Source organism: Danio rerio, chromosome 20, assembly GCF_052040795.2.
Source record: "Danio rerio strain M-AB ecotype USA chromosome 20, GRCz13ab, whole genome shotgun sequence".
NCBI classification, from domain to species: domain Eukaryota; kingdom Metazoa; phylum Chordata; class Actinopteri; order Cypriniformes; family Danionidae; genus Danio; species Danio rerio.
Window position 1 is genome coordinate 39,709,936 of NC_141040.1, and position 26,201 is coordinate 39,736,136.

A 26,201-nucleotide genomic window follows, 5' to 3' on the forward strand; every position below is an offset into this window, starting at 1 on the left:
CCTTTCGGCACAATGAACAACAAGTTCTATTTTTTCATGCAACTTTTTTCACTGAAAAAAAATAAAGGGATTCCTGCTCATTTCAGAAAATTGGATTACAGTTATTATAATGTACTTCCCTTAACTACAGTTTGCAGATTTTTTTTTCTTAAGGCTAAATCTATCTAGATGAGTTTGCCTATTGAGAAACAATGGAGTATATGCACAGCTAGTGTTTTTCAGCCAATGATAAATTTAAGGTTAAAGGTTTCTGTGACTATTTTCAATTGTATAAGGTTCCTCTTACTGCATCAACATCGTAATGTAATGAAAATTTAATCAGCTAAATAAACTTAAGCATTCATTTAATTGTTCAAGCATAAAACGAGATGAAAGACCACGTAACTGCTAGCGCTGTCAGGACCAGCAGGCTAGCGCAGAAACTCCATTCACAATACTGAGGTAAAATACATTTTCATATACTAAAGAGATGGCAGGGAGCAACTGAATTTAATGCAGTCCTTCTTGTCTGGTCTGAGACCCACTTTTTATCAAATATCTATTAGGCAGTGAAGAGCACTTATTTTTTAAAGAAAAGAGATCTTAAACGTGGCAATTTTGCATTGGAAAGACACCGGAAAGTTCTCTAGAAGCCATTGGGCGGGCTAAACATTAAAAGTCTGTGTGCATATACCCATTTACTAAGAAACAAATGTTAACTATGAAATACAGTGCGTCACAGAGAGGCTGCGACTACGACTTATTTAGGCAAGTTTGTGAGAGTGCATTAACTCACACAAACAGTTTCTGCTGTACACACAATCTAGATGCAAGCAGAAAAACACCAAGGTCCAGTTTCACTAACAGGGCTTGGATTAAGCCAGGACTAAGCCTTAGTTAAATTAAGCTATTAAGGCCACATTTATAAAAAAACGGCCTTAGAAAAATATATTGCTGTGTGCACCTGGAGACAAAAAAATGACACTGACTTATATTTTAAGACACCTCTTGACTAGCCTTAATCCTGGTTTGCGAAACCGGGGGTAAAACTACTGTTTGTGTGGATACTTTTCTGATTGATTTAAAAATCATTTTTGCTGTTTGCTTATTTTTAATTTCCTTATTTAGTTTGAATTAACTTAACGTTTCATTTTTTAACATTTAAAATAAATCACACCAGACTCTGTTGCAAACATAATAGTTTATTTTTCCTGATTAAAACTAAGAAATGAATAAGACTCTCCTGCTTACATTCTGGGTCACCTCCAAACAACCAAACCAGCTTGCAGGAAAAGCGGCCATTTTAAAACCTCCATTTCCCCAATGATTAGGGTTCCACCATTTTCAATGACATCATGGGGGATAAATTAAGGAATCCATTAATTTTGGTGTGACATATTTATCAGACACTTTTGGAGATATTTGTGAGATACACATGTTGTATGGTACTACCATATGTGTTGTCTCTGAGAATATTTTTGCCTTGCTTTAGAATTTTTATAAGTTTTCATATGGTATGTTCTAAAAAAAAAATGGGTGGAGGCGCACTCTATAAAATGGCTCCAGCATGGTGGCCATTTTAGAGAATAATATAACTTTTAATAATAAAACTACAACATACCTCATGTAAGTAAATAAAATAAGTGCTCAGTTACAATTCTAGGGATTAAGGAGTTCAGTGTGCAGGGGGGAGGAGCTTAACAAGCAACACCGACTGGCACCTGGACTCTGGGGTCTGTGGGATTGGGGCAGAGCAATGACAGCATCTGGTTGCACAACTAACGTTAGCACAATAGGTGGTGAAATGCACAAAAAATGCATTTCGCTAACAAACTAAAAAGAAAAAAAAAAGAAGGCCATTTTAGAAAATAATATATATAAAACTATTTTAGGGATACATTGGCAAATATAGAGAGCGTTTATTAGGTATAGAAGATTCGGGTTTAGGTTCTAGATTAAAGGCTAACATTTATAGATGAGAGTATTCTTAATTATGGCCATAAAGACCCTATATGTTAGAGGAGCTGAACACGCAGCACTGAAATGAGTATGTGGTTGGAATGCAAACATTAGAGTATGTGAAACATCAAAAGTTTTTTTTTCCGTCTCTTTCTCTCCCTCCCTTCTTGTTTCTTTTTTCCTTCCCCTTTCTAATATTCAGACTCAGAGTTACATCCGGTACAGTAATGCTTTTTTAATGAGTTACCTGCAATAAAACAAGGAGAAGAAGAAGAAGAAGAAGGAGGAGGCCATTTTAGGAAGATGGCAAAAAATTCATTTAAGGAGCCAAGTGTCAATTTTAGGATAAGTTTGAATAAAGGAGAAGTTAATTGTGCCTGAGTCAAAGATGAGGTGGCAGAACACATGGGACAAAGATGTAAAGGGGAGGCATTTATATAGAATTCAAAGAAAGGTGGGAATGGACAGGACCTAACTGAAGAAAAGGAAAAAGGATGTTATTATGACAACATTGCGAATTGGCCACTCTTCTCTTAATCAGTGTTTAATATCAGAAAGCATCGAAATTGTAAAGATGGATACAATTTGTGGTGATACAAAGATGGTGGTCTCCCAGAAACAGTTTCACACACATTAATTGGGTGTATAGAAACAAGTAATGAACACAAATAATGTTGAGTGTATAGAAACAAGTAATGAACACAAATAATGTTGAGTGTATAGAAACAAGTAATGAACACAAATAATGTTGAGTGTATAGAAACAAGTAATGAACGCAAATATGTTTGAGGGCTGAATAGAGTCAATTTCTTCCTTAAAGATATAATAGATGGTATGTAATATAGGGTAAATAATGACATTTTTAGATATTTGAGTGACATAGGTTTAATTTTTTTATCCTCTCCATTTCCACTCCTTATCCATAATAAGTTGCACTCCAATACAGTAGGTGGTGGAAAATGCACCGTTAAGTTGGTTTGCCAACCGCCTGATAAAACTCCAGAGGAAGAAAAAAAACATTTTAGAAAGTTTTTGCTTTTCAGGATAGTTGTTGTGTTTGTGCCTGACTGTTGGCAAAGCCAGAACACACATTAACTCTGTAAATGTTGTATATAATTCTCTAGAAATAAAAAGTATTTAGTTTTTTGGGTATCCACAATTTTTATTTTTTGCTTTGCACTTCAATAAACAGCTTGGACTGAACTTAACATCACTGATTTTGTACAAATGCACTCTGGTACATCCAAACCGGGTGTCATTGATATTCATGTCATTCAATTGAAACATTGTTGAACTTTACTTTCTATCTGTTAACCAAAGAATGAGAGAGAGAGAGAGAGAGAGAGAGAGAGAGAGAGAGAGAGAGAGAGAGAGAGAGAGAGAGAGAGAGAGAGAGAATGTGTTTTAAAATAAAAGCAAATTGAAATTGAAGTTCTATGTAGATTTTAGTAGTTGTTTAAACAATTAAATTATTAGTTAACTTACATGTCAGAGTAAAAGAAAAAGTAAATTTTAAACTATGTAACTAACAATTGAGTAATTTTTTAAGTAACTTAAAGAGATTGTTCCCTAAATCCGAAGTTCTGCCATCATTTTCTCATTTTCAGGTAGTCCCAGTCCTACAAAACCAATAGAACTTGGCACGTTGTTAAGCAAAATGTCCAATTCCTTTTCAATGACAAAAAGCTGATTTTCCATAACCTAAAAGGAGCAAAAAAAAAAAAAAAAGTATCTTTTATCGTGTGTTGTCACATAGCATCCGCTCGGACAAAGTAATAAATCCAAAAAACAGTCAAAACAGTAATTAGCTCATAAAATAGTTCAGCTACCTAGTATAGGCTACAATTTTATTTCAATTTTTAAATTATAACTACATGTAGCAAGTTAACATAGCTACACACACAGTACCACTTTTTGTTCTGATGACTTGTATGACCACTGAGACTCTATAAGCCTCAGAGGCATAATATTTTGTCCAAGAAACATTTGCATTTGACTAAGTGACAGCCATTTAAAAATTGGTTAAGGAATAAACTGGCACTGAAAGAAAAATAGCCTAGGAAAACACATAAAACAACTTAATACAAACATGTCATTGAAAAATAATATTTTGATAAATGGAAAGTAATGTTTAATACGACAAACAAAAGTACCTGATATTCCAATACCTTAACAAAACAAATAAATAAACAAAATCAAACAAACAAACAAACAAACTGACATTCAATCTGGAGTACAATCAATCCATTAATCTGGAATCCGCTGTTTAAAAATCCATGTGGGAACGTCGTGAGAGGGTCTCACTGATGTCTGTGGGGCTAGAGTCCACATAAAAAAAAAATAAATAAAATAAAAAAAATAAATAAATAAATATATATATATATATATATATATATATATATATATATATATATATATATATATATATATATATATATATATATATATATATATATATATATATATATATATAATAAAATAAAGTTAAAAAAAATAACATTTACATAATTCATTAAAAACCTAAAAATAAAACCAATAAAATGAGTCAAAATGGCGTCCGAAAATAAACCCTTTGAAGTACTGCTTAAAAAGCAAAACAGCGGCAATAAAAAATTACACAGTTCATGAACTCTCATACAATATTTATTATATAGTTGATAGCAGGACATCATAAAAGTATGTTTAAATTCACAGAAAGACTAGTCAAAAATAGTGCACATGATGGAAACTTTACTCTCATGAGGCCACAGGACTGGATTTATAATAGAAGTGAAGTGATAAAACTGACACTGTTAGATCAATCTCAATAAGACAATGCAAATGTAGTATGTCCACATGTCATTCATATTTCACACATTAAAACAGACATGCATTTTAGTAGTCACAAAGTAATTCCCAAAAGAACAGCCCAGTTTTCTCTTTTGGATGCAGCCAGTGTATTTCTAACAGAGGACACTTGTAAATATGTGAAGGGGTTAATTAAAGCAACAAGACATTTTCTTCATCAAGCACCTCTAAAATTTATAGCATTACTTTTTTTATGCACTTACTTTTTAACTCAAAGTATTCTCATGACATTAAAAAAATATTCTAATGAAGGGAGAGGGGATAAATTATGAAGTGGGTAAACTTTAGTTAAAAAAAGCAGACAAGACAATATAATCATAAGCTAAAGTTGATGAATTTGACATGCCAAATCCCAAAAAGAGTAGCCCAGTGTTTCAATGCAAAAAAAAAAAAAAAAAAAAAAAAAAAGCAATTTCTTTTAACCTCTATTATTGATATAGCTTTTAACTTTAGGTAATTCTCACTATTAACTGGTGGCTTCTTACCTGCCTATTATTAACATTTTGGCTGTTTATTTGTACTTATAAAACATGTGGTTTGCATGATCTTATTATATCTTAACTAATCCCTAAATTAATTAATACCTTAATTACTATTAATAAAAACCAAATTAGGAGTTTACAGAGGCAAAAGTCATAGTCAGTGGTTTATTAACAGTGAAAACTTTAACTTAAAATAAAGTATGACCATATATTTTTAACTAAAGTCTTTCCAGCTGCAGATTATAATAAAATGTAACCTTAATTTAATATTAGACCTGTTGATTGTAAGTCATTTTCATTAATATATGAAAACACAAAAACACCTCTTCCCAAAATAACAGACAGTGCAGTTTACATATAGTTGCTTTGTAGATTTCTTAGTTTTTGTAAAAGACTGGTTAATGATTGATAAAGTAGACTTTGGATAATGCAGTAGCTGATTACGCATTCATAGGATCTGAGCTGTAACTGTTAGGAGATGCAGGTCCTGAGAGGGCACTGGCTTCAGACACGTTGTACATATCTGCAAATAGTTAGTGTGTGTTACTTGAAGCATTCCTGTCTTCGTCAATGATGTTGAATTACAGAATACATGATCATTTTAATCAGTTTTAATTGTACAACTTACGTCTTCTCCTCCTCCTTTGAAAGAAACCCAGTCCACTTGAAGATGATGGTCCTCCACTAGTACTCTGTAATTTAGATTCAAATATATTATCAGTACAGTACATCCATCCTTATGAAGAACTCATTAAGATGCATTATTTTGTAGCCATTTACCCTGGTACGGTTAGAGCTGGTAAAGTTCCTTAGTGACAACGTTCCTGCCAGTGCCTCACGAACCTGAAACCATAGATGGCAAAATGGGTTAAAGCTCTGTGGATAAATGGAAAGCCCCTAATACCAATATTATACAAGAATTCTGGGTAAAATTGCAAAGCAACAAATATGTTATACCTTGCCGTCCAAAAGCACTCCAAACACCAAAATAAAGAATCCCTGTGGAAGTGAAAAAATGTTACATTTAAGTTAGACTAGTTGTAATGCTGTTTAATTTTTATGTGCACAACTTTGCATTATCAGGTTAAAACATGAGGCTTTGAATTAAAGATTAGAATAAATATTGCAATTAGGGCTGTGCATTGGCAATGGCCACACAATACGATACATTTAACAATATACGGGTCATGATATGATATATGACACATGTCGTACAATATTACCAGTGTTGGGCAATACAGTGTTTTCTAGTAATGCGTTACTGTAATGACATTACTTTAGACAGTTACTAATACTGTAATGCATTACTTTTTTATTTTAGTAAAACCGTCACCATTACAACATGATGCGTTTGTCTGTTTCTTGTTAAATTAATTAATTTTGACTGCAGTCTTGCAGTCATTTTCCTGCATACAGCGGCGATGCATTGTGGGTTTGGTGGATGCCAACCAACCACCGTAAAGACGCATTGTGTATGAGGTGCCAGACTGGACAAAAATTAAGCGAAAGCAGAGAGATCAACTGCACGAGAGACCAAATGCAAGCAAGGTAGGCAGAATGTGCACACGAGAGAGACCGAATGCGCTCGAGGCAGGCCGAGTGTGTGCGTGTGAGCACCTAATAAAGTTACTATTTATAATTACTAATACTACTATGTTTGTTGTTTCAAATAAATAAGCACACATTTGTTCTCTGTATAACAAAATTGATTAGTAGACACAGTGACACAGTTCTGTTATATTTCAGAACAGTTATTTAAAATGTATAGTGTTACACGGTTCAGAAAAAAACTGCTGCGATTTTTGTTTTTTTAATTATTATTATTGTTACATATTTATAGCTGTATACAACAGCAGATTTTGCACTTTGAATATACACTACTTACTTTCCATAAGTTGTTAACATACCACATTTAATTTGTTAGTTTGAAAATTGCTCATCGATATCATTTTTAAACAGCTGTTATGTTTTTTATGTGTTTAAAGTGCATAAAACTTATGGTTTTCTATAATGGAAGTGTTTCACAGTCCGCCAGATTGAGTCTGAATGATAATTCAGATTATTTTCATTTATTTATTTCATAAAGGTTTTTTGTGTAGTATAATGTTGCTATTTTTCATACTTTTATGATGCTGAAGTGACTTTAACTTTTGCTTTTTTGTTTATGAATAAATTATTCAGCTGGTTTATAAGCCTGTGATATTTTAATTTTTGTGCTGCTGTTCTGACTTAAATAAATAACCATATAAACATACTTTTTTTTCAATTCAAGTTTGTCTTGTGTTTTAGTTTGTGAGAATGCAAATAAATTAAAACTGTGAAGTTGCTCAACAGTGTATTCTCCATGCAGCACTGACGTGACATTATAAGTCCAATAATAGGAGCATTACAAATGTTCTTTGGGAAATCAACTCAAAAGTTATTTAACAGTAATGCATTGGTTTTTGGTGTAAGTAATTGATAAAGTAATTGAGATACTTTTTGAAATAAGTAACTAGTAACTGTAACTACTGTAGTTGCTTTTTTCAGTAACTAGCACAACACTGGACATTAATGTGACGTGTAGAATAATGTACAGCAAAACAGACATGATAAAAATATTTGTTCTAGACTTCCACCTCATCATTAATCTATGTAAACAATACTTTATAATAAAACAAAAATGTATTCATTTGTTAGTGTGCACCTTACACAATCAGGTATTCATCATCGTTCCACAAAAAGTAGCACAAAGGCCCACACTACTTATTTAGTCATTGCTTTCCTGCATCCCTTTTTTGTGATTACAAGACTACAGCAAAACACACTCCATGAGGGCTTTTACTCTAGGTCTAAGATAAATTTTTGATTCTGTTTGAATCACATTTATTTAAAATCAATGATTTTCCATAAAATTGTGTAAGCTGAGTGCTTTTTTTGAAAACTGACACTGTTTCAATGCACTATAATCTTCTATGTGAAGGTGCTTTGACACAGTCCACATTGGTAAAGCGCTATAGAAATAAAGATGAATTGAAAAAAAATGCTTTCTCGCAACTTTAGCATATACTGTTACTGTTACTACTGTTATCATGTCAGTAAAAGCAACAGAGGGAGCTCATGTGCAGATAAACCATCATTATACATATGCATTACATATATAACTTATGATTGTCTCCTGACTCAGGTAAACTCTGTGTTCATGACTTTCCTCAAGCCCTACAGAAGGCAACCATAGTTTTAATGAAATAGTATCAGACACTCAAGTTCATTTAAAATATATTTGAAATGTATAAATTTAGAGGTTAAAAAATTAACATAATCCTAAAAAACTGACAGTTAGCCCTATTGATATTTTTACACAGCCCTAATGATAAATATTGCTATACAGTTTGCATGTAAATCAAGCACTCAAATCACAACCATAAAGTCAAAATATATAGGCAGAAAGTCGTACCTGCAGTGAATTAAGTAGTGCGAACACCACATGAACGCCTAATTCACGTGACACCATGGTTCCAATTCCAAATCCCCAAGTTAGACCGAAGATGGGAGTCAAAAAGGCCACACATCTGACAATGACCATCAGTGTATGTTTTTCATCTGGTTGAGTTGCGTCACCAACTCCTCTTCTCAACAGCTTGGACAGAACCACTATTAAAACCACAAGGTTTATGGCTACAATAGTGAGAGCTGGAATCACAAATGCCAGGAGAGCCTTGGATTCATTCCAGTTCAGCCAGCATGCTTGTTTGGAAACATAAACCTGAGGTCCAGCTGTCGATGCAACTGTAATGACTGATATGAGCAAAGGTGCACCATAGCTGATTGAAAAGGCAATGATCATCATTTTGACTCTTGACATATGGGACAAGACCATGATCGTACGGTATAAGAGCAACAGCGCTGAAATTAACATCCAGAAGAAAAGAACCAGGTAAAAAAAGTGCATGAAGAAAACTACTGAACTGCAGCGATCCGCAGGGGTTGGCTGCTCTTTTGAGATCGCAGCTCCAATGATAAAACAGACATCTGCGATCAGCAGGGAGATGGCAATGTTTACTATGGAGACATGTCGCATGTAGGAGGTGTCATTTCTTGTTGTAGACCTCCATACAATAGCTTCTATAATGATGCACAAAATCAAGCTGGCCATTGAAACAGCTACACCAATATAAGTTATATAGTCAAGGACCGTATTGTCAATGGAAAATGGTGACATTAGCATTGAAAAAGAGGTTGTGTGGTTGCATTCACAAGTGATTATGTCTGTTTCGTTCCCATTACTTATGTAAGGCTTTGCTTCACATCCATAGGAATCCCATACGCTGAGATTGAAGTTCCAAAAGACACACTGAGGAATTCCCAGAGTCTCATTATTAAGGCCATAAGCAAACGAAATGTTGTTAACTGTTTGATTAACCTTTACAACAACCACATCTCCAACAATTCTCAAATCTGATTGCCCACTGCTATTATTATTATTAGTAATATTAAAATTAGTAGTAGTATTACGAGCAGGTAAGATACGTTTAAGTGTTGTGAAGACTATTACTGTTAAGGAGGTTGCATTAAAAACTTGCGGTATCAGAATCTCAGTAGTTGAGTTTGGCAAGCTTGATACCCCCATGTATTCAGAAGTTATTACAGTTCTATTCAACTCAACAACTTTTTCACTGATTGTAAAATTGCCTTCTGTGAGACGACTACTTATTTGCTCTACAGCGCTCAAAAGTGTTGCGCTTGTGTCGTTACTGGTAAGGTTTTGCCATGAATTAATGGATTCTTCTGAAACAAGAACATTCACTGTTGTAATAAAATCCTGAAATGAAAAAAAGTAAATTAGATACTGTATAAGATTCTGTCCGATGGGATAACAATAATCTGCAAATATTTTATAGTGATAAAAAAAGAAAGTCTGACGGCACATTTTGACATGTCTATCTATTCATAACGTAATTTCATACCTTCATTATAGGCTCACTGATGACAACTGTTTGTGACTGAGTAGCAACATTTGTAAGTATGTTAACAATTGTCTGCACTGTCACAGGAGACTGGGTTATCGTTTGATCATTGTTCACTGTAGCAGCACTGAGCTGAGATACAACATTTGGTATGTCCTGTGGTTTTAAGGCCTAAATCAGAAAGTAAAGAAAAAAATGTTAATATCAGAAGTATAATAAATGAGTATCTGCTAACTGTACAGGCATAGATTGCGAAGATTACCTCAGATTGCTTTTCAAGGTCCTTAAATACTTTTAGCACACAGTTTTTATCGGTTTCCACCTCCCACTTATTATTTTGACATTTATAAATTATGGTGCCTTCCATGCCAGGATAACATGGTCCTTCTGTTCTTTCACCATTTGCTCCATCTCCAAGTGTTACATTTTTACACATAAATTCTGAAAAAAAAATAAAATAAATAAAAAAAAAACATATTTTAAACGGCTAAAACTGAGAAAAAAAAACAGAGTGAAGCCCGTTATTTTCCATATCACTGAGAAACTTAAAGTTACTTCTATTTCAATAGCAAGTTTTTTTGACTGGGAATGAGAACAAGTTGATATACAAGAGGCATCATTGGGGAAAAATATTTCTTAGACGTTTCTTGGATATAATATTTCTTATTCCCAATGAATCAGGGTAATTGGGATGCTTTATGACATCTTGCAATATTTGGAATGGTGTAAAACTTTGCATTAACTCATAGACTGTGACAGTTTGCAAAGGAAATTAATACTTTTGGACAAGTTTTTTTGTTCCAATGTCAATAAAACCTGAGAAATATTTTCCCCCATAATGATGCTTAATGCTTCTTGTACATCTTATTATCTTTTGGGAGAAGCCAATGTCATTTGCAGGTAAAAACCAAGTTTCTGGTGAAAGAAAGTAATTTTAAGTAAACATTTTGACAGAATATGAATAAATATATGCTTAAATGTATGTTTGGATTAAACTGAAAGAGTGAAACTGAAAACTGAATGTTCACCTCCTGTTTTCAATGTAACTGTGACACTTTTACTGCCATAGCTGAATCTTTGTAGTGCTGGATTCTTGAGGCTGCATTTAAAGTCTATACTTCCACATTCTCCAGTTTTGATTGCATGCACTAATGTAGCGCATCCATCCACTAATTGCATGAAAAATAGTGATTAAGAGTGTTAAAACATACAAAGTGTAAGGTTTTTAACTGGAACTGAAATCTCCAAATTGTGTGCATGTACAACCTGAAGTTGTTACGACGTCATCAGGAGCTTTTGTTGTCCAGTCCACAGTGTTGTTGCTTTGTTCACAGCATGTCAGATTAATATTCTGGTTTACACACCCAAAAGATCGTACATTTGCACCCACGTCGATAACTGGAGTTGGTTTAATACTTATATCTTGCCACTGAATGTATGGTACTGCCCTAGCTATGATACATGCGTATCGACCTGCAAGTGAAATTTTACATGTTTGTTTACAAACAAAACAAAACAATCAAAACCAACACAAAAGGAAGACATTTTAAAGAAAGTTTGGAATAACAACAAGTCATACATTTGACAAACTCAGGCATTCATTTCAAGCCTGTATGAGTTTCTTTTATCCAAAGAATATTGTGTGGAAATGTTCTAAAAATGTTCAACAACACAAAAGACATTAAAGTATCATCAAAGTATTATTCGGGCCTGGTGCAGCTATTGTTCAGTGAGAGGTATAGTACACTTTCTCAACATTTACAGAATCATTTCATGCTTTCACATTTAGTGAGAATTGTTCTGTTCATTATCTTAATCTAAATTTGGCTATGCTCTCGAACAAAAAAAGTTTTATTAAAAAATCAAGTATACCTCTTATTCTTCGCAATAGCACTCTCTCAGTTAGCATATTTCAAAATATGAAATTTCTTCGAAATACACCTTTGTTTGTTGTAAATAAGCACCCCCTATGGGCAAGAACTACATAATTTGCCTTTAAGCATTTACTTAGTTCAAGTGTGCCACCCAGTTGTTGTCTTCAACCAGGAACAGTCAATATGCAAGGTGTTAATGGGGCAAAGAAATGTGTGACTCACCTCTGTCGTTTTGATTGATGTTTCTCACAATGAGAGTGCTATTGTTGTTTAAAAAGGTGTATTTAGTGGTGTCGGATGTAGGTTTGTCATTAACTGTCCAACTCATTGAACCATCAAAACGACGTGTACATTGCAGCTCCATATCTTGCTGAGGATACCAATCTGCAGTGGAAAATTTCGTTTCTTCTAAAATTTAAAAAACCATTAAAAAAATGTGTCAGACTTCGTATCTTTAATATGGGTTTGTTAATGCAACATTTTTGCAAGAAACACTCACTGTTATAATAAACTGAATATGATATAAATGGATTATTATTATTATTATTTATTTATTATTATTTTTTTTTACAGTTTTAGGTCTAGATACGGACTACACTTACCACTTTGAGAAAAAGCATTGGCAGGTATATTGAATGTAGGATCTCCTGTTCGGAGAGTGGTTGCAACCTGTTGGTTTACTGCTACGAATGCATCAATACTGGGGCTACTGGCAGTTGCTACATCAATTGTATAGTCTGCTAAAATGCTACCAGGTCTGTGAAGCAACAAACAAAACCAAAGCAATGTGAAAACACTGTTTTAACACAACTGTTAAAGTCTGCATGAACCAGAAGCTGTACTAACAATGTAAGCTAAAAAAATGTACATGGTTTGTTTCATGTGTACTTTAATGACTTTATTTTTGGGCAAATGAGACCCTTCATATACAAGAGGATTAGTCATTATGTTTAAAGTTATCAGTTTCTAGCAAATCAGTGAATCTGTAAGTCAATTTAACGGATCAGTGTATGCACTATCAATATAATAGAATAAAACAAATATATACTGTAGATTTTACTGCAACAAAGGCAGGACCAGGGCGCTTAAATTAGTACTGGATAATTGGTACTTTTATGTTTTACTTGATTTTTTATTCTCAACTGTTCCCTAGCCTGACTGTTAGTACTTCTTAACGTTCACTCCAAAGCATCTTTGAAAAAGGTGTCTAGTAGCTCCACAATGTCATTTGCTACTTTAAATATACAAATTAAGGCTACTTTGTACCATTTGTTTTATCATAGATCTGCTACAAAAAATAAATAAATAAATGAATAAATAAATTATAATATAATAATAATTTATATATAATCATATATAATAAAAAAATATTCAATAAAATCAATAAATATCTGTATTATTGTTGTGGCTGAGGTTTTATATTCAGATTTGTTTTTTATAAGTCAATCTTTATTGTTTTTGAGATCAACACAGACCTTGTTAGTGAATGTTTAAATTGTAGCCTCACCTGAAGCCAGTGACTTTTACTGAGCCTTTCACAAAGCCAGCCACATTTTTGTAATTGGCCTCAACCTGTAACATGTAAGAGTAACATGTAACAGCGTTATTAGAAAGTAATGTTAATGATAAACCCATGTTGCCAATGATAAATTAGATCAGTCGTTTTTATTAACAACAAATGGAACAATCAATAAAGTAATTAGCATATTTAACCAAAAATATTCTTAAGTTCAGTCTGCCTCAAATGAAAAATTCCTCACTATTTAAATATTTATTATTATTTTTTTAAGCATAAACAACCAATACTCACCGCTGACTCAATTTTTGCTTTATACAAAATGTATTTTTTATCATCAGGCTTATTGAGGCCAGTATAAAAATCTTCGTCTATTTTTAATGACATTTTGATAGCTGAAAAAAAAAAAATTAAAATTAATTTCTTACAGTCACATAATTTTTCATGCAGAATATGAATAACCACAAGATGGGCTAATAAACTACTAAATGAATAAATTTTAGCACATTTAGTGCGCTTTTGTAATTATTTCCCTCTAATAATGTACAAAAATATGTTTGATGCATTAAAAAATCATATGAATGCACATATAATTATGAATTAAACAGTAATAATAATAAAACATCAAATATATATTTTTTCTCTACATACCCGTTACAGCTGTTGTCCCATTTACAATGTTTCAGCAAACAAAAGAAAAAAGAAATTATGAATTATGAAATTGTAACAATACAGTAATAATACAGCAGAAACCATAATAAGAATGGCTATTATAATTTCCATAATATTCAAATCAATAACTTCAATCAAGATAGCAGACTGTTAAGTAATTGGTTAAATCCTAATATGCAGGAGAGGGAGATATTATTTTTTTATACACTGTTATTTAGCAACTTTAATGCACATTTTCACATTTCTGGATTTCTCAGCAGAGGATGTTTTCATAGATGGGTAAACTTAAAATGCAGTGAATGGGAACATATGAAACATAAGTTACTGAATTGTCTGTTCTTGAATATTCTGTTTATGCATCTTTCAAGCTTGAATTATCTTAAATTAGCTTGTATTGTCTGTGCCTCAATTGTCTGCTCATGAATCGTCTGCACCTGAATCGTCTGCTCATGAATTGTCTCCACTTAAATCATATGCACCTGAATCATCTGCACCTGAATAATCTGCACCTGAAATTTCTGCTCCTGAATTGCCTGCTATAGATTTGTCTGCTCCCAAATTGTCTTTGCCTGAATCATCTGATCCTGAATCGTCAGCTCCTGAATCCTGTGCTCCCAAATTGTCTTTGCCTGAATCATCTGCTCCTGAATCGTCTGCCCCTGAATTATATGCTCATGAATCATCTGTGCATGAAACATCTGCTCCTGAATCGTCTGCCCCTGAATTATATGCTCATGAATCATCTGTGCATGAAACATCTGCTCCTGAATTGTCTGCTCATGAATTATATGCTCATGAATCATCTGTGCATGAAACATCTGCTCCTGAATTGTCTGCTCATGAATCGTCTGCTCATGAATCGTCTCCACCTGAATTTTCTGCTCCTGAATTGACTGCTCCTGAATCGTTTGCATCTCAATTATCTGTGCCTCAATAGTCTGCTCCTGAATTGTCTGCGTCTAAACCATTTGCACCAGAATAGTCTGCTCCTGAATAATCTGTTATCGGTTAGTCATTGCCCTGCCTACACCTTGGGGCATTACTCCTCAGTCTAAACCGTGTCACTCCATCCGAAACGGGAAGCCGAAACTGTGAAGCAACACACCCCTAAAACAGCAAACTGTGTAAACGTCCCAACATGACACTTTTGAACACATTATAATAAAAACATCTGAACTGTGTGTTGAACTCAACCTAAACTGGCACACTCAGAAGAACCATAATATTAATATTAAATCATAAAAATGAAGTAAACTATTTGCCCTTTAAACCTTTGCTTTGGATTATTTGCCTAATTAAATTTTTTCATAAAACACAAGCAAATATAACGTTTTCTTTCATTATTTTGGGTGTAATGAATAAATGCATCTAGTGGAAAAACCTAAAGATTAAACGTCTAATGATAATTTGATATCTGAAGACTTCTAATATCTTGCAACATTAATATGTGCCCAGAATAAAGGATTACACTGCTTTCAGATTTACATATATTTGTGCATTTAAAATTAGATTTGTCAGTACCAAAGCCAAATCTAAAGCTAACTAAATGTGTACTCACTTATGCTGTGGTCAATTCATGTATTTATGCACAATATACAATCATTGCATTTCAGAATTTAACTACGGGTAACGATAAACTAATATGAAAATATATTATTAATAACTTGTATATTTTGATTGCTTTACAGCATGTGTGATGTTGTTTATTGTTGGTTTAAGTTAGATGTACATCAAATCAAATCAAATGTGTCAATATAATGTTTGCCCATGCATTTAAGATTATGGGTTTCATGCAATATCCATTTTTACTACACATCTTTCCTGTGGTATATGTATGCACAATTATAGGCCAGTAGCTTTTGTTGAAAAGAAACACCAAAATAAATATTCATAATTTCAAAATGTAATGATATATCAGTTCTTTTTATATTAAATACCTGGTGTAGTAGTAGCTGGAATTACAGGTGCAGCAGTAGGTTTTGGAACTACTGTTGAAAGAAAAAAAAAAAAAACTTCAATAAAATATTTATCATTTCAAAATGTTATGGTATACCAGTTCCTTTTTATATTACATACTTGGAGTAGTAGATGTAGTTGTAGGTACAGGTACAGTAGTGGTTGTTGGAACAGCTGTTGGCAAATAGAAACACCTAAATATATGAATCATTCCAAGATGAAATAGTATGTCAGTTTCATTTTAATGTACATACGCGTTGGAGTAGTTGTAGTTTCAGGGGTAGTGCTTGATGGAATAGCTGTTGGCAAATAGAAACACCTAAATATATATGCATCATTGCAAAATGTAATGGTTTGTCACATCTTTTTTAATGTACATACGTGTTGGAGTAGTTGTAGTTTCAGGGGTAGTGCTTGTTGGAATAGCTGTTGGCCAATAAAAACACAAATATATATGAATCATTTCAAGATGTAATGGTATAGCAGTTTTGTTTTAATGAACATACGTGTTGGAGTAGTTGTAGTTTCAGGGGTAGTAGTTGTTGGAGCAGCTGTTGGCAAACAGAAACACCTAAATAAATATGAGCCATTTCAAGATGTAATGGTATAGCAGGTCTTTTTTTTAATGTACTGTACATACGTGTTGTAGTAGTTGTAGTTTCAGGGGTAGTGGTTGTTGGAACAGCTGTTGGCAAACAGAAACACCTGAATAAATATGAGCCATTTCAAGTTGTAATGGTATAGCATGTCTTTTTTTAATGTACAGTACATACGTGTTGTAGTAGTTGTAGTTTCAGGGGTAGTAGTTGTTGGAGCAGCTGTGGTTAAAACGACAAACATTTGCACATTTTTGCTTTAAAATGTCTATACACCACACTTCTTTAGTATGAAAATGAAATATTATTTTTATTCTATTATTGAAGTATAAACTTATAACTTTTAAATTTTACTCAACAGTATATGCCTGTTGTATTAGATGTAGTGAGAACAATAGTCTGTAAAATGTATTATGTTTCATTGTAAAATTACATTTCTTGCTTACAAAGATGACTTTTATGGTATGGTGTATGATTGTTTTTGTTTGTTTTGCAGTTTGTACCTGTTGATGTAGAAGTTGTTGTTGAAGGTTCAGTAGTTGTTGAAGTCGTTGTAGATTCTAGAAACACCAAAAGACAGCAGAAAAAGTTAAACAAAACATATCTATCCATCCATCCATCCATCCATCCATCCATCCATCCATCCATCCAACCATCCATCCAGTTGTTTTTGTTTTAATAGTTAGTTGTGAAGTAGTTGTGTATAGTAGGTTGTGAAGTTAAATTTGTGAAGTAAAATGTAAATGAAAAAAAAGCAACTTTTTCAGACATTATTTAAAGGGGTCATGAATTGAAAATCAACTTCTACTTCGACAACCAATTTCTGGTTCAAACAAGACACATTGACTACGTTTACATGGACATCAGTAATCAAATTATTTGCCTTATTCTGAATAAGACAATGATCATATGATTAAGGTGTTTATATGAGTTGCTTTATGTTCCTGTCATGATCCCATTTTACATGTTATAGCACATAATTCGATTAACGTCATTGCGTCACCATGCTATCCACATTTCCTCCAGAGTTTCATGCAATTTTGGGTGTTTCATTTTTAATTTGTCGACTTTAACTGCAGTCTGGCACTTTCACTTTCATTCAGAAACATTTCATGCATGCCCCCTATGACAAACGAGATATTGGATGCAAGTATGAACTGCTGGAAGAGTGTTGTTTTAATGAAATTTGATATCGTATGAAAAACCTTCACATTTCGTGATGCAGGTGTCTCTGGTCCTTCACTCATTAGGTAGGTGCAGAGAATAGTGTCAAACAGCCATGTGTATAGAATATCCTGTTGCAAATAGTGGCAAAATTTTTTTCACGAAGGTAATAGTTTGGTTGCAGTGTTTACATGTCTGTGCTGCACTTCAATAATGCCACTAAAATCAGCATACTCCACATGTTTTAATTCCATTTCTGTTTAGTTTGATTATGACCTTAATCAGATTAAAAAATCAAAAACTGTAAGCATTAGTTAAGATTTTTATATATTTTTTTTACATATATTAAATTTTTTTTTAAATTAACAATAGATTGCAGAAACTTAGAACATTAGAAAATACACACACACACACACACACACACACACACACACACACACACACACACACACACACACACACACACACACACACACACACACACACACACAATTGAAGGGAAATTATATAAGGTAATACATTGAAAGCACTTTTTATTTATTTCTTTTATTTAACTTGATTTTTTATTAGTTAAACTTATATGAGACTGTCAGTGTTGAACAAACAACTCAAATTCAAAGACGTGATTTTTTTAGTTTTTGTTTTTGTTAATGCAAAATGTCATTTGTTTCAGTTTTTTATTTTCGTTCCTTGAACCGCTTTAGAGCCCTGCTTGTATGTAGTGTTGTGATCAACATTTGGGCTAGTTGTAGATGTATTTGAAACCATCTCATAACATTTTAATGTTATTTTGGAAAAAAATTGAATGAAATGATGCAAAAAAGATTGATTAACGAGAAAGGTCCTAGTCAGTAAAATGATCCAAACGTCCCATCACTATGCAGGTGTAGCAGGTGCAAAACAGAAAGGTAAAAATATTCGCTATTTTGTGATTAAACTTGTCAAGACCATATTTGGCGTTTCCTGTCTCCATGTTGATTTAGGGAGTGCGCGTGCTTTGCTTCTCCCCAGTCTGCATGAGATCCAGCAGCGGTACGTCTCACAAGTGTATGCAGTGACTTAACGAGTGTGATATTTTGTTTAACTAATGAATCTTGATGATGTAACTGTATAATTGTGATCTAAGGCATTTTTGTGATGTAAACACAAAGGCTGGTCAATTATTTCTCATTATGTTTTGTTATGTTTCTTATTTTTCTCTAATAGTGCGAGTGAATACATCACTACATGCTGTTAGGATGCACAAGTCCTCTTATATGTTCCTTTGTGTTATCCAGAATAAACGAAGATGTGATATAAAAGCAAGGATTTGTATGATGTGTCAGTGAATTCAACACAACTCAGAAAACATTACGCTACACAGGGGCATGAATGAAATGTTCCTGAATGAAAGTGAAACTGTGAAACTACATGAAACTCTGTAGGAAATGTGAATAGCATTGATGTTAATCAAATTATGTAAAAAGGGATCATGAAAGGAACATTAAAAAAGAAACTCATGTAAACACCAAATAATATTACTGGCTTTATTTGATTAAGGCAAATAATTTGATTACTGATGTCCATGTAAACCTAGTCATTGTCAGCATCCTTAAACACAGCCTCATTGTACTTCACAATAAGTATTACAAAATCTCATAAGAATAAAATATTAAACAGCCATGTAGTCAACAAGATAATGTTAAACTGAACTTAATTCAAATCTGTAATGTAAATGTCTTTGACCCATATAAAATACCACTTTCAGAGTACCATTCAAAAGAGCTCTGCGTTGTGTCAAGTGTTCAGTGTAGTCTGATAGACACTTGATTTAAGTTTAAAATTGCAATATTATGTGCAGTGAACTGTTTTAATCAGTGTTTTCTTTTCATCAAGAACATTATTAAAAAGCCTAATATGGAGCATATTGTCTGTGCAATCTGGCAAAATGATGAACAACCATCAGATTTTTCCATCACAGCAAAAAAATAAATAAGTAAATAAATAAATAAATAAATAAATAATCTTCTATTGATGGAACATTAATTTAGCATGACCTCTGGGCTGAAGTATACATGGTTTTTGAGGTGTAGTCTGTTCATCATTATGAAATTCAGGATTTGACCCAAACATTTATGGATGAATTACTTTGGTTGCCATTTCTTAATATTTGAAACTTTCAAAACAATTCACCGTGTGAACTGACAGGGGAGTCGAAAGTTAGTTTATTACACAAAAATAGAATTGTTATTTAATCATAATAGTGGCCAGTTTCTTTCAAGTCTTAAATGAGTACCACCCATAAAAATGTGTTTAATGCTTTAGAATGTAAAACTGATATCAAAACATAACATAACTATACCTGCTGTAGTAGATGTAGGTAGAATAGTTGGTATTGGCACAGCTGTTGATAAAAATTGGGAATATTATGCAATAAAACGTTCAAGGTTACTAAAGTAACCCTTCGTTCCCCGAGGAGGGGAACGGAAGCACTATAAGTGGATTTGATGTTCTAAATCCACGTATGGGAGATTCGGTTCAGAAGCTTCTCGTCTGAAAGAGTATTGAACGGGCCAATGTAAGCAATGAATTGGCAGCGCAAGCCTGCGCAGGTGTGCTGCATCGCCAATTAACTGAGCATATAAGCACACCTGGTGCCAGCAGACGCTATCCTTTTTAAGCTGAAGAGACTTTTAACAGCTAAGGGACAGTCATTATGGCGACGGAGTATAGTGCTTCTGTTCCCCTCCTCGGGGAACGAAGGGTTACTTTAGTAACCTCGAACGTTCCCCTTCGGGGGAACTTCAGCACTATAAGTGGATTTGATGTTCTAAATCCACGTATGGGAGCCCATTGAAAGCGCCATAATGACTGCACCTTACCAACACCCACCATGAGAGAGCGGTCAGGCAAGCGTGACGCACCCAAATCATGGGAGGCGCGGTCCTCCAACGTGCCCTTGGCCCTAACTTATCCCCACTTCAAAAGAAGCTTTACGGAATAGGTATATTTTTCGGGAGTCGCTAGCGTCTAGATAATTCTAGGAATATACGACAGTACGTTGGGAAGCGTGCCATTCCAGTAGGGAGGACGCTGCGGAGACCATCCGCACCCAATAGGGAGACAAATGGAATTACATATGGACTAACCCTGAAAGGGGGAGTGCGCATAAGAAGGTGGTTAGCGGATAGGGAAAGCACGGGTCCACCCAGGGGGGAGAACTTGACCGTGGCGGAAAAGCATATGGGGATCACCAGCAGGGATCAGCCATAGCAGGCACCTGTACCCAAAAACACGGGCTGACCAACGGGCAGACCTAACGGAGTGGGCCAGCGAGTGACTCCTCTGCTGAGTCAGTGCTGGGGGCCTCGGAGGAATCTGCAGGGCTCACCGAATGGGGAACTTTACTGACAGACAGGAGGGTGCACATCTCTCTGTGTTAGGGAAAAAAGGCACCGCAAGCGTGCTACAACACCCACCGTGTTGTTTCCTCAATCACCAAAGGTCCCTAACACCCTTGAGGAAACCGGCTCCACTCGCAGATTGTAAAACCTTGCAAATGTGTTGGGTGTCGCCCAGCTCGCAGCTCTACAAATGTCTGTTAAAGAAGCGCCGCGCGCACACACCCAAGAGGATGCAACGCTCCGAGTGGAGTGCGCACGCACTCCCGGGGGGCGCGGCTGACCTCTGCTCAAATAAGCACATGAAATGGCCTCCACAATCCAGTGGGATAAATGTTGTTTAGACACTGCACTTCCCTGCTGCCGTCCACCATAACAGACAAAGAGCTGCTCAGAAGATCTAAAGTACTGAGTACGGTCCACATAAACGCGCAAGGCGCGACTGGACAAGTAAAGAAAGGGCTGGGTCTGCCTCCTCCTGGGGCAGCGCTTGCAGGGTTACTACCTAATCTCTAAAGGGAGTGGTAGGAACTTTGGGCACATAACCCGGGCGGGGTCTCAGGATAACGTGAGAAAATCCGGCCCGAATTCCAGGCACGAGTCACTGACCGAAATGCCTCCAGGTCCCCGAGGCCAACGCGACCAGCAGAGCTGTCTTCAGGGACAGAATCTTAAGGATACTGAATCGAGCGGCTCGAAGGGATCAAATCGCAAGCTCGTGAGAACTAGGGCAAGATCCCAAGAGGGCGTGAGAGGGGGGCGAGTTGGATTAATTCGCCTAGCTCCTCTGAGGAACCGGATGATGAGGTTATGCTTTCCCACGGTGCCGCCAGACACCGCATCATGGTGAGCGGAGATGGCGGCAACGTAACCTTGAGAGAGGAGGGCGACAGCCTGCTATCCAGCTTCTCTGAAGGAAAGAGAGCACAACATTGATCTGGCAAGATCGGGGGGTCTTCTCTACGAGAGACACACCATTCAGTGAATAGACTCCACTTCAGGGCATAGGCGCGCCTCATGGAGGGGGCTCTAGCCTGAGTGATGGTATTAACCACCGCGGGCGGCAGGTTACCTAAGTCTTCCTCGCGTCTATGGACCACACGTGGAGGTTCCAGATCGGGGCGAGGGTGCCAGATGGTGCCTTGTCCCTGAGAAAGTAGGTCCTTTCTCAAAGGGATCTGCCAAGGGAGGGCCGTCGCGAGGAGGGAGAGCTCTGATATCCAGGTCCGGTTGGGCCAGAGGGGCGCAACTAACAGAACCTGCTCCTAATCCTTCCTGACCTTGCACAGTAGCTGTGCGATCAGGCTCACTGGGGGAAACGCATACTTGCGTATGCCCCGAGGCCAGCTGTAGGCCAGTGCGTCCGTGCCGAGAGTGCCCTCGGTCAGGGAATAAAACAGCTGGCAATGATCGCTCTCAGGGGAAGCAACAGATCGATGTGGGCCTCCCCGAATCGCGCCCATATCAGCTGGACAGACTTGGGGTGGAGTCTCCATTCTCCATAGTGAATCTGCTGCCGTGAGAGCACATCGGCTGCACGGTTGAGCATACCTGGGATGTAAATGGCGCGCAGCGACTTCAGCCGCGGGTGACTCCAGAGGAGCAGACAGCGGGCGAGCTGAGACATGCGCCGAGAGCGCATACCCCCCCCATGCGGTTGATATACGCTGCCGCCGCCGTACTGTCTGTCCTGACCAGCACGTGTTGCTGCTCTAGCACCGGAGAAAAACGGCGGAGAGCAAGGAACACTGCCAACATCTTTAGGTGATTGATATGCCAATGCAGCTGGGCACCTACCCACAGGCCCGCAGCTGCATGCCTGCGACACACGGCTCCCCAGCCTGTGCTGGAAGCATCTGTTAAGACAACAACATGACTGGACGCCTGTCCCAGAGGCACACCGACCTGCAGGAGCGAGGGGTCGTTCCAGGGGCTGAGGGTGCGGCGACACAGCGCAGTAACAGAGACTCGGTGTGCCCGCATGCCATGCGCGTCTTGGAACTCGATCTAGAAGCCAGTGCTGAAGTGGTCTCATATGGAGCAGTCCGAGCGGCGTGACAACCGCGGCGGAAGCCATATGCCCTAGGAGCCTCTGAAAATATTTGAGTGGGACCACTAATTTGCTGTCGAGCTCCCTCAGACAGTTCAGCAGCAGGCGAGCGCGCTCTCCGGAGAGGCGCGCTACCATGGTGACCGAGTCCAGCTCCATTCCGAGAAAAGAGATCCTCTGCACCGGGGCGAGTTTGCTCTTTTCCCAGTTGACCTGCAACCCCAATAGGCGAAGATGCGGAGCACCTCGTCTCTGTGCGCAGTCAATTGCTCCCGAGAGTGGCTAAAATTAGCCAATCATCGAGATAATTGAGTACGCTGATGCCCGCGAGCCGAAGGGGCGCTAGGGCACCCTCCGCGAGTTTGGTGAAGACCCGCGGAGACAGAGAGAGCCCGAAGGGGAGGACCTTGTACTGCCACGCTCGACCTTCGAACGCAAACCGCAGAAGCTGACGGTGGCGTGGAAGAATGGAGACATGAAAATACGCGTCCTTCAGGTCTATGGCTGCAAACCAATCCTGAGGGCGGACGCATCAGAGGATGCGCTTCTGCGTAAGCATTCTGAACGACAGCTTGTGAAGGCAGCGATTCAAAACGTGCAGATCTAGGATTGGCCATGACCCACCGCTCTTTTTGGGTACGATGAAGTACGGGCTGTAAAACCCGCTCTCCATCTCGGCTGGAGGTACCGGCTCAATTGCACCCTTCGCCAGGAGGGCAGCAATCTCCTCTCGCAAGACAGGGGCGGACAGAGGATTGACCCTGGTGAATACACGCCCGTAAACTTGGGAGGCTGTTTCGTGAACTGCAGTTCGTAGCCGAGTCTGATTGTGCGTATGAGCCATAGCGAGGGGCTGGCCTGCGCTAACCAGGCAGGCAGAGCCCTCGCTAATGACGTCATCGCAGCAATCGTTGACGTACCCGCGGAGGGGCAGCGCGGAGCGGGTGTGCTAATCCAGGGAGCGCTAGGGTCCCACAGAAGAGCTGGAGAAGAGCGATTCGCTCTGGCTCCGCACCCTGACTCCGGAGGGGGGGCTTGGGGGCTGGGAGAAGGGAGACCGTCCCCCCAGCGCCCGTGAGCTGCTGGCGGAGCATGCAGACCCTGCGAGCTGAGAGGCGGCGCGTCCCAGACTGGCAGGGCCTGCAGTGCTCGTGAGCTACTGGCGGAGTGCACCGAACCTACGAGCTGAGCTCAAACTGGCAGATTTCGGGCTGTCACCTCCAGGGGAGTGGAAAAGTGCCCTTTCATTTCATGGCAGTAAAAAGGTGCCGTTAAAAATGGCGCCCCGCCCCCCAGCGGGGAAAGAGCAAGTTCCCTCCTCTCCAGATGACCTGTCCCAGGGACGCTTCGCGGTCCCTTGCTGGACTTAGCGGCGTTCTGGGCAGGGGGAGTTGCCTGCTTCCGAGGTGCTCGACGCGCTCGCTTCGCCAGTGGCGAGTGCCGAGTCGGTGCAGCTCCTGTAGGCGGGCGCCTTCGGCGAGGAGCAGGTATGGATGGCACGGCGGGCGGAGCGGGCTTACGGGGCCGCCGATTAGACATCACCCATCGGACTGCTCTTTCACTGCCTCGAATTCCTGGGTGAATTCGCAGACTGTGTCACCGACCAGCTTGGGATATGGGCGAGTCAAGAAAGCGGACTTTGTCAACTTCGCGCATATCAACCAGGTTCTAGTTAGAGGTGGGGCTCCTGGACCACTAGTGTGGACATCATCCTCCCCAAAGCACACGCAGTGGACTTAGTAGTCAGAAGAGCTTAGTCGGCTGCGGTGCGAAGCTCATAAGCCTGGGTTGGACCCACCCTCGTGCAGCTCGGCCAGGTGGCTATCGCATGCAAGGCGGATGCAGCCTGGTCTGTAGCTTTGTAAGCTCTAGCTCCGAGGGAGCCGAAAACTCACAGGCTTTGGATGGGAGACGAGGCAGACCCCGCCAAGAAGAGGCGCCGCGCGGATTAACCGCCATCGCACACTCAACCTGAGGAATCGCCACATACCTCCTGGCCGCTCCACCACCAAGAGTGGTGAGGGTGGAGGGACACGCAGCACGAGCAGAAAAAAGGTGCTCTTTAAGACCGCGTGAGCCTACTGTGCGTCGCTGGGAAGAAGGGAACGCCCCTCTAGTCAGTCCGGCCGCAGAGCTGGGGGATAAACCATCTCCAACCCACGGCCGAAGCAGCCTGGGAAAGCACGGCTAACACGTCCGTTTCAGTATCCGTTTTGACAGCGCTCACCTGCCCGAAGGGGGCGAGTGGGTCCAGATCATCGTCGGACAATGAAAGCCCACCCTCCGATGCCGCGGAGGAAATCTGATCTCCGGTGTCAGCGAGCGTGAGAGCTACCATCTGATTAGACGGATCACTCCCAGCGCCCGAAGCTTGGATGGAGCGCTTGGAGGAGCGAGAGGTCCGCGAGCCCTTAGGCGGCGGATTATCTTTCGCTGGAACCCTCAGATCTGCCCGAGCGCCTGCTGCAGAGCAGGAGGTGACTGGGGTGGCTCGCTCTCTCACGAAAGTTAGCTGCGATCTCAACTGCGCGACGGTCATGGCATCGTAGTGACAACATGAACCGCCCCCGAGCACCACATTAACATGCTGGACCCCCAAACATGTAATGCAGTGAACGTGCCCATCATCCGGAGCCAGGAAACCCCTGCAACCAGAAACGCACAGTCGGAGCGCCGTCCTGAAAAGGACGTGCTGCACGACTTTGTTGCTCTTTTAGGATGCTTTGCAACAATACGCACCGCTCTGGAGGACCGGACCCAAAGGGACGCCAGGCAAGGAA

At 38.5% G+C, this 26,201-nt stretch overlaps 2 protein-coding genes across 2 annotated transcripts in view; both read right to left on the reverse strand.

Annotated features, from left to right (window-relative positions):
• adgrf3b (adhesion G protein-coupled receptor F3b) overlaps nucleotides 1-26,201 on the reverse strand; it is a 671,400-nt gene that overhangs the window by 40,039 nt on the left and 605,160 nt on the right. The gene's annotated exons all lie outside the window — the stretch shown is intronic.
• The window catches only part of adgrf6 (adhesion G protein-coupled receptor F6), a 180,486-nt gene continuing 158,848 nt past the window's right edge, over nucleotides 4,564-26,201 (reverse strand). The window contains exons 251-272 of the mRNA XM_087298451.1: nucleotides 20,333-20,374; nucleotides 17,331-17,387; nucleotides 17,005-17,049; nucleotides 16,872-16,916; nucleotides 16,738-16,782; nucleotides 16,613-16,657; nucleotides 16,486-16,530; nucleotides 16,352-16,405; nucleotides 16,213-16,263; nucleotides 13,898-13,998; nucleotides 13,595-13,659; nucleotides 12,690-12,844; nucleotides 12,310-12,495; nucleotides 11,480-11,686; nucleotides 11,242-11,382; nucleotides 10,476-10,654; nucleotides 10,214-10,384; nucleotides 8,704-10,068; nucleotides 6,225-6,266; nucleotides 6,048-6,110; nucleotides 5,896-5,959; nucleotides 4,564-5,790 (exon numbers count right to left, since the gene is read on the reverse strand). Of these exons, the coding sequence (XP_087154577.1) occupies nucleotides 5,708-5,790; nucleotides 5,896-5,959; nucleotides 6,048-6,110; nucleotides 6,225-6,266; nucleotides 8,704-10,068; nucleotides 10,214-10,384; nucleotides 10,476-10,654; nucleotides 11,242-11,382; nucleotides 11,480-11,686; nucleotides 12,310-12,495; nucleotides 12,690-12,844; nucleotides 13,595-13,659; nucleotides 13,898-13,998; nucleotides 16,213-16,263; nucleotides 16,352-16,405; nucleotides 16,486-16,530; nucleotides 16,613-16,657; nucleotides 16,738-16,782; nucleotides 16,872-16,916; nucleotides 17,005-17,049; nucleotides 17,331-17,387; nucleotides 20,333-20,374 (3,251 nt within the window). The 3' untranslated portion in view covers nucleotides 4,564-5,707. The remainder of the gene's footprint in view (nucleotides 5,791-5,895; nucleotides 5,960-6,047; nucleotides 6,111-6,224; nucleotides 6,267-8,703; nucleotides 10,069-10,213; nucleotides 10,385-10,475; nucleotides 10,655-11,241; nucleotides 11,383-11,479; nucleotides 11,687-12,309; nucleotides 12,496-12,689; nucleotides 12,845-13,594; nucleotides 13,660-13,897; nucleotides 13,999-16,212; nucleotides 16,264-16,351; nucleotides 16,406-16,485; nucleotides 16,531-16,612; nucleotides 16,658-16,737; nucleotides 16,783-16,871; nucleotides 16,917-17,004; nucleotides 17,050-17,330; nucleotides 17,388-20,332; nucleotides 20,375-26,201) is intronic.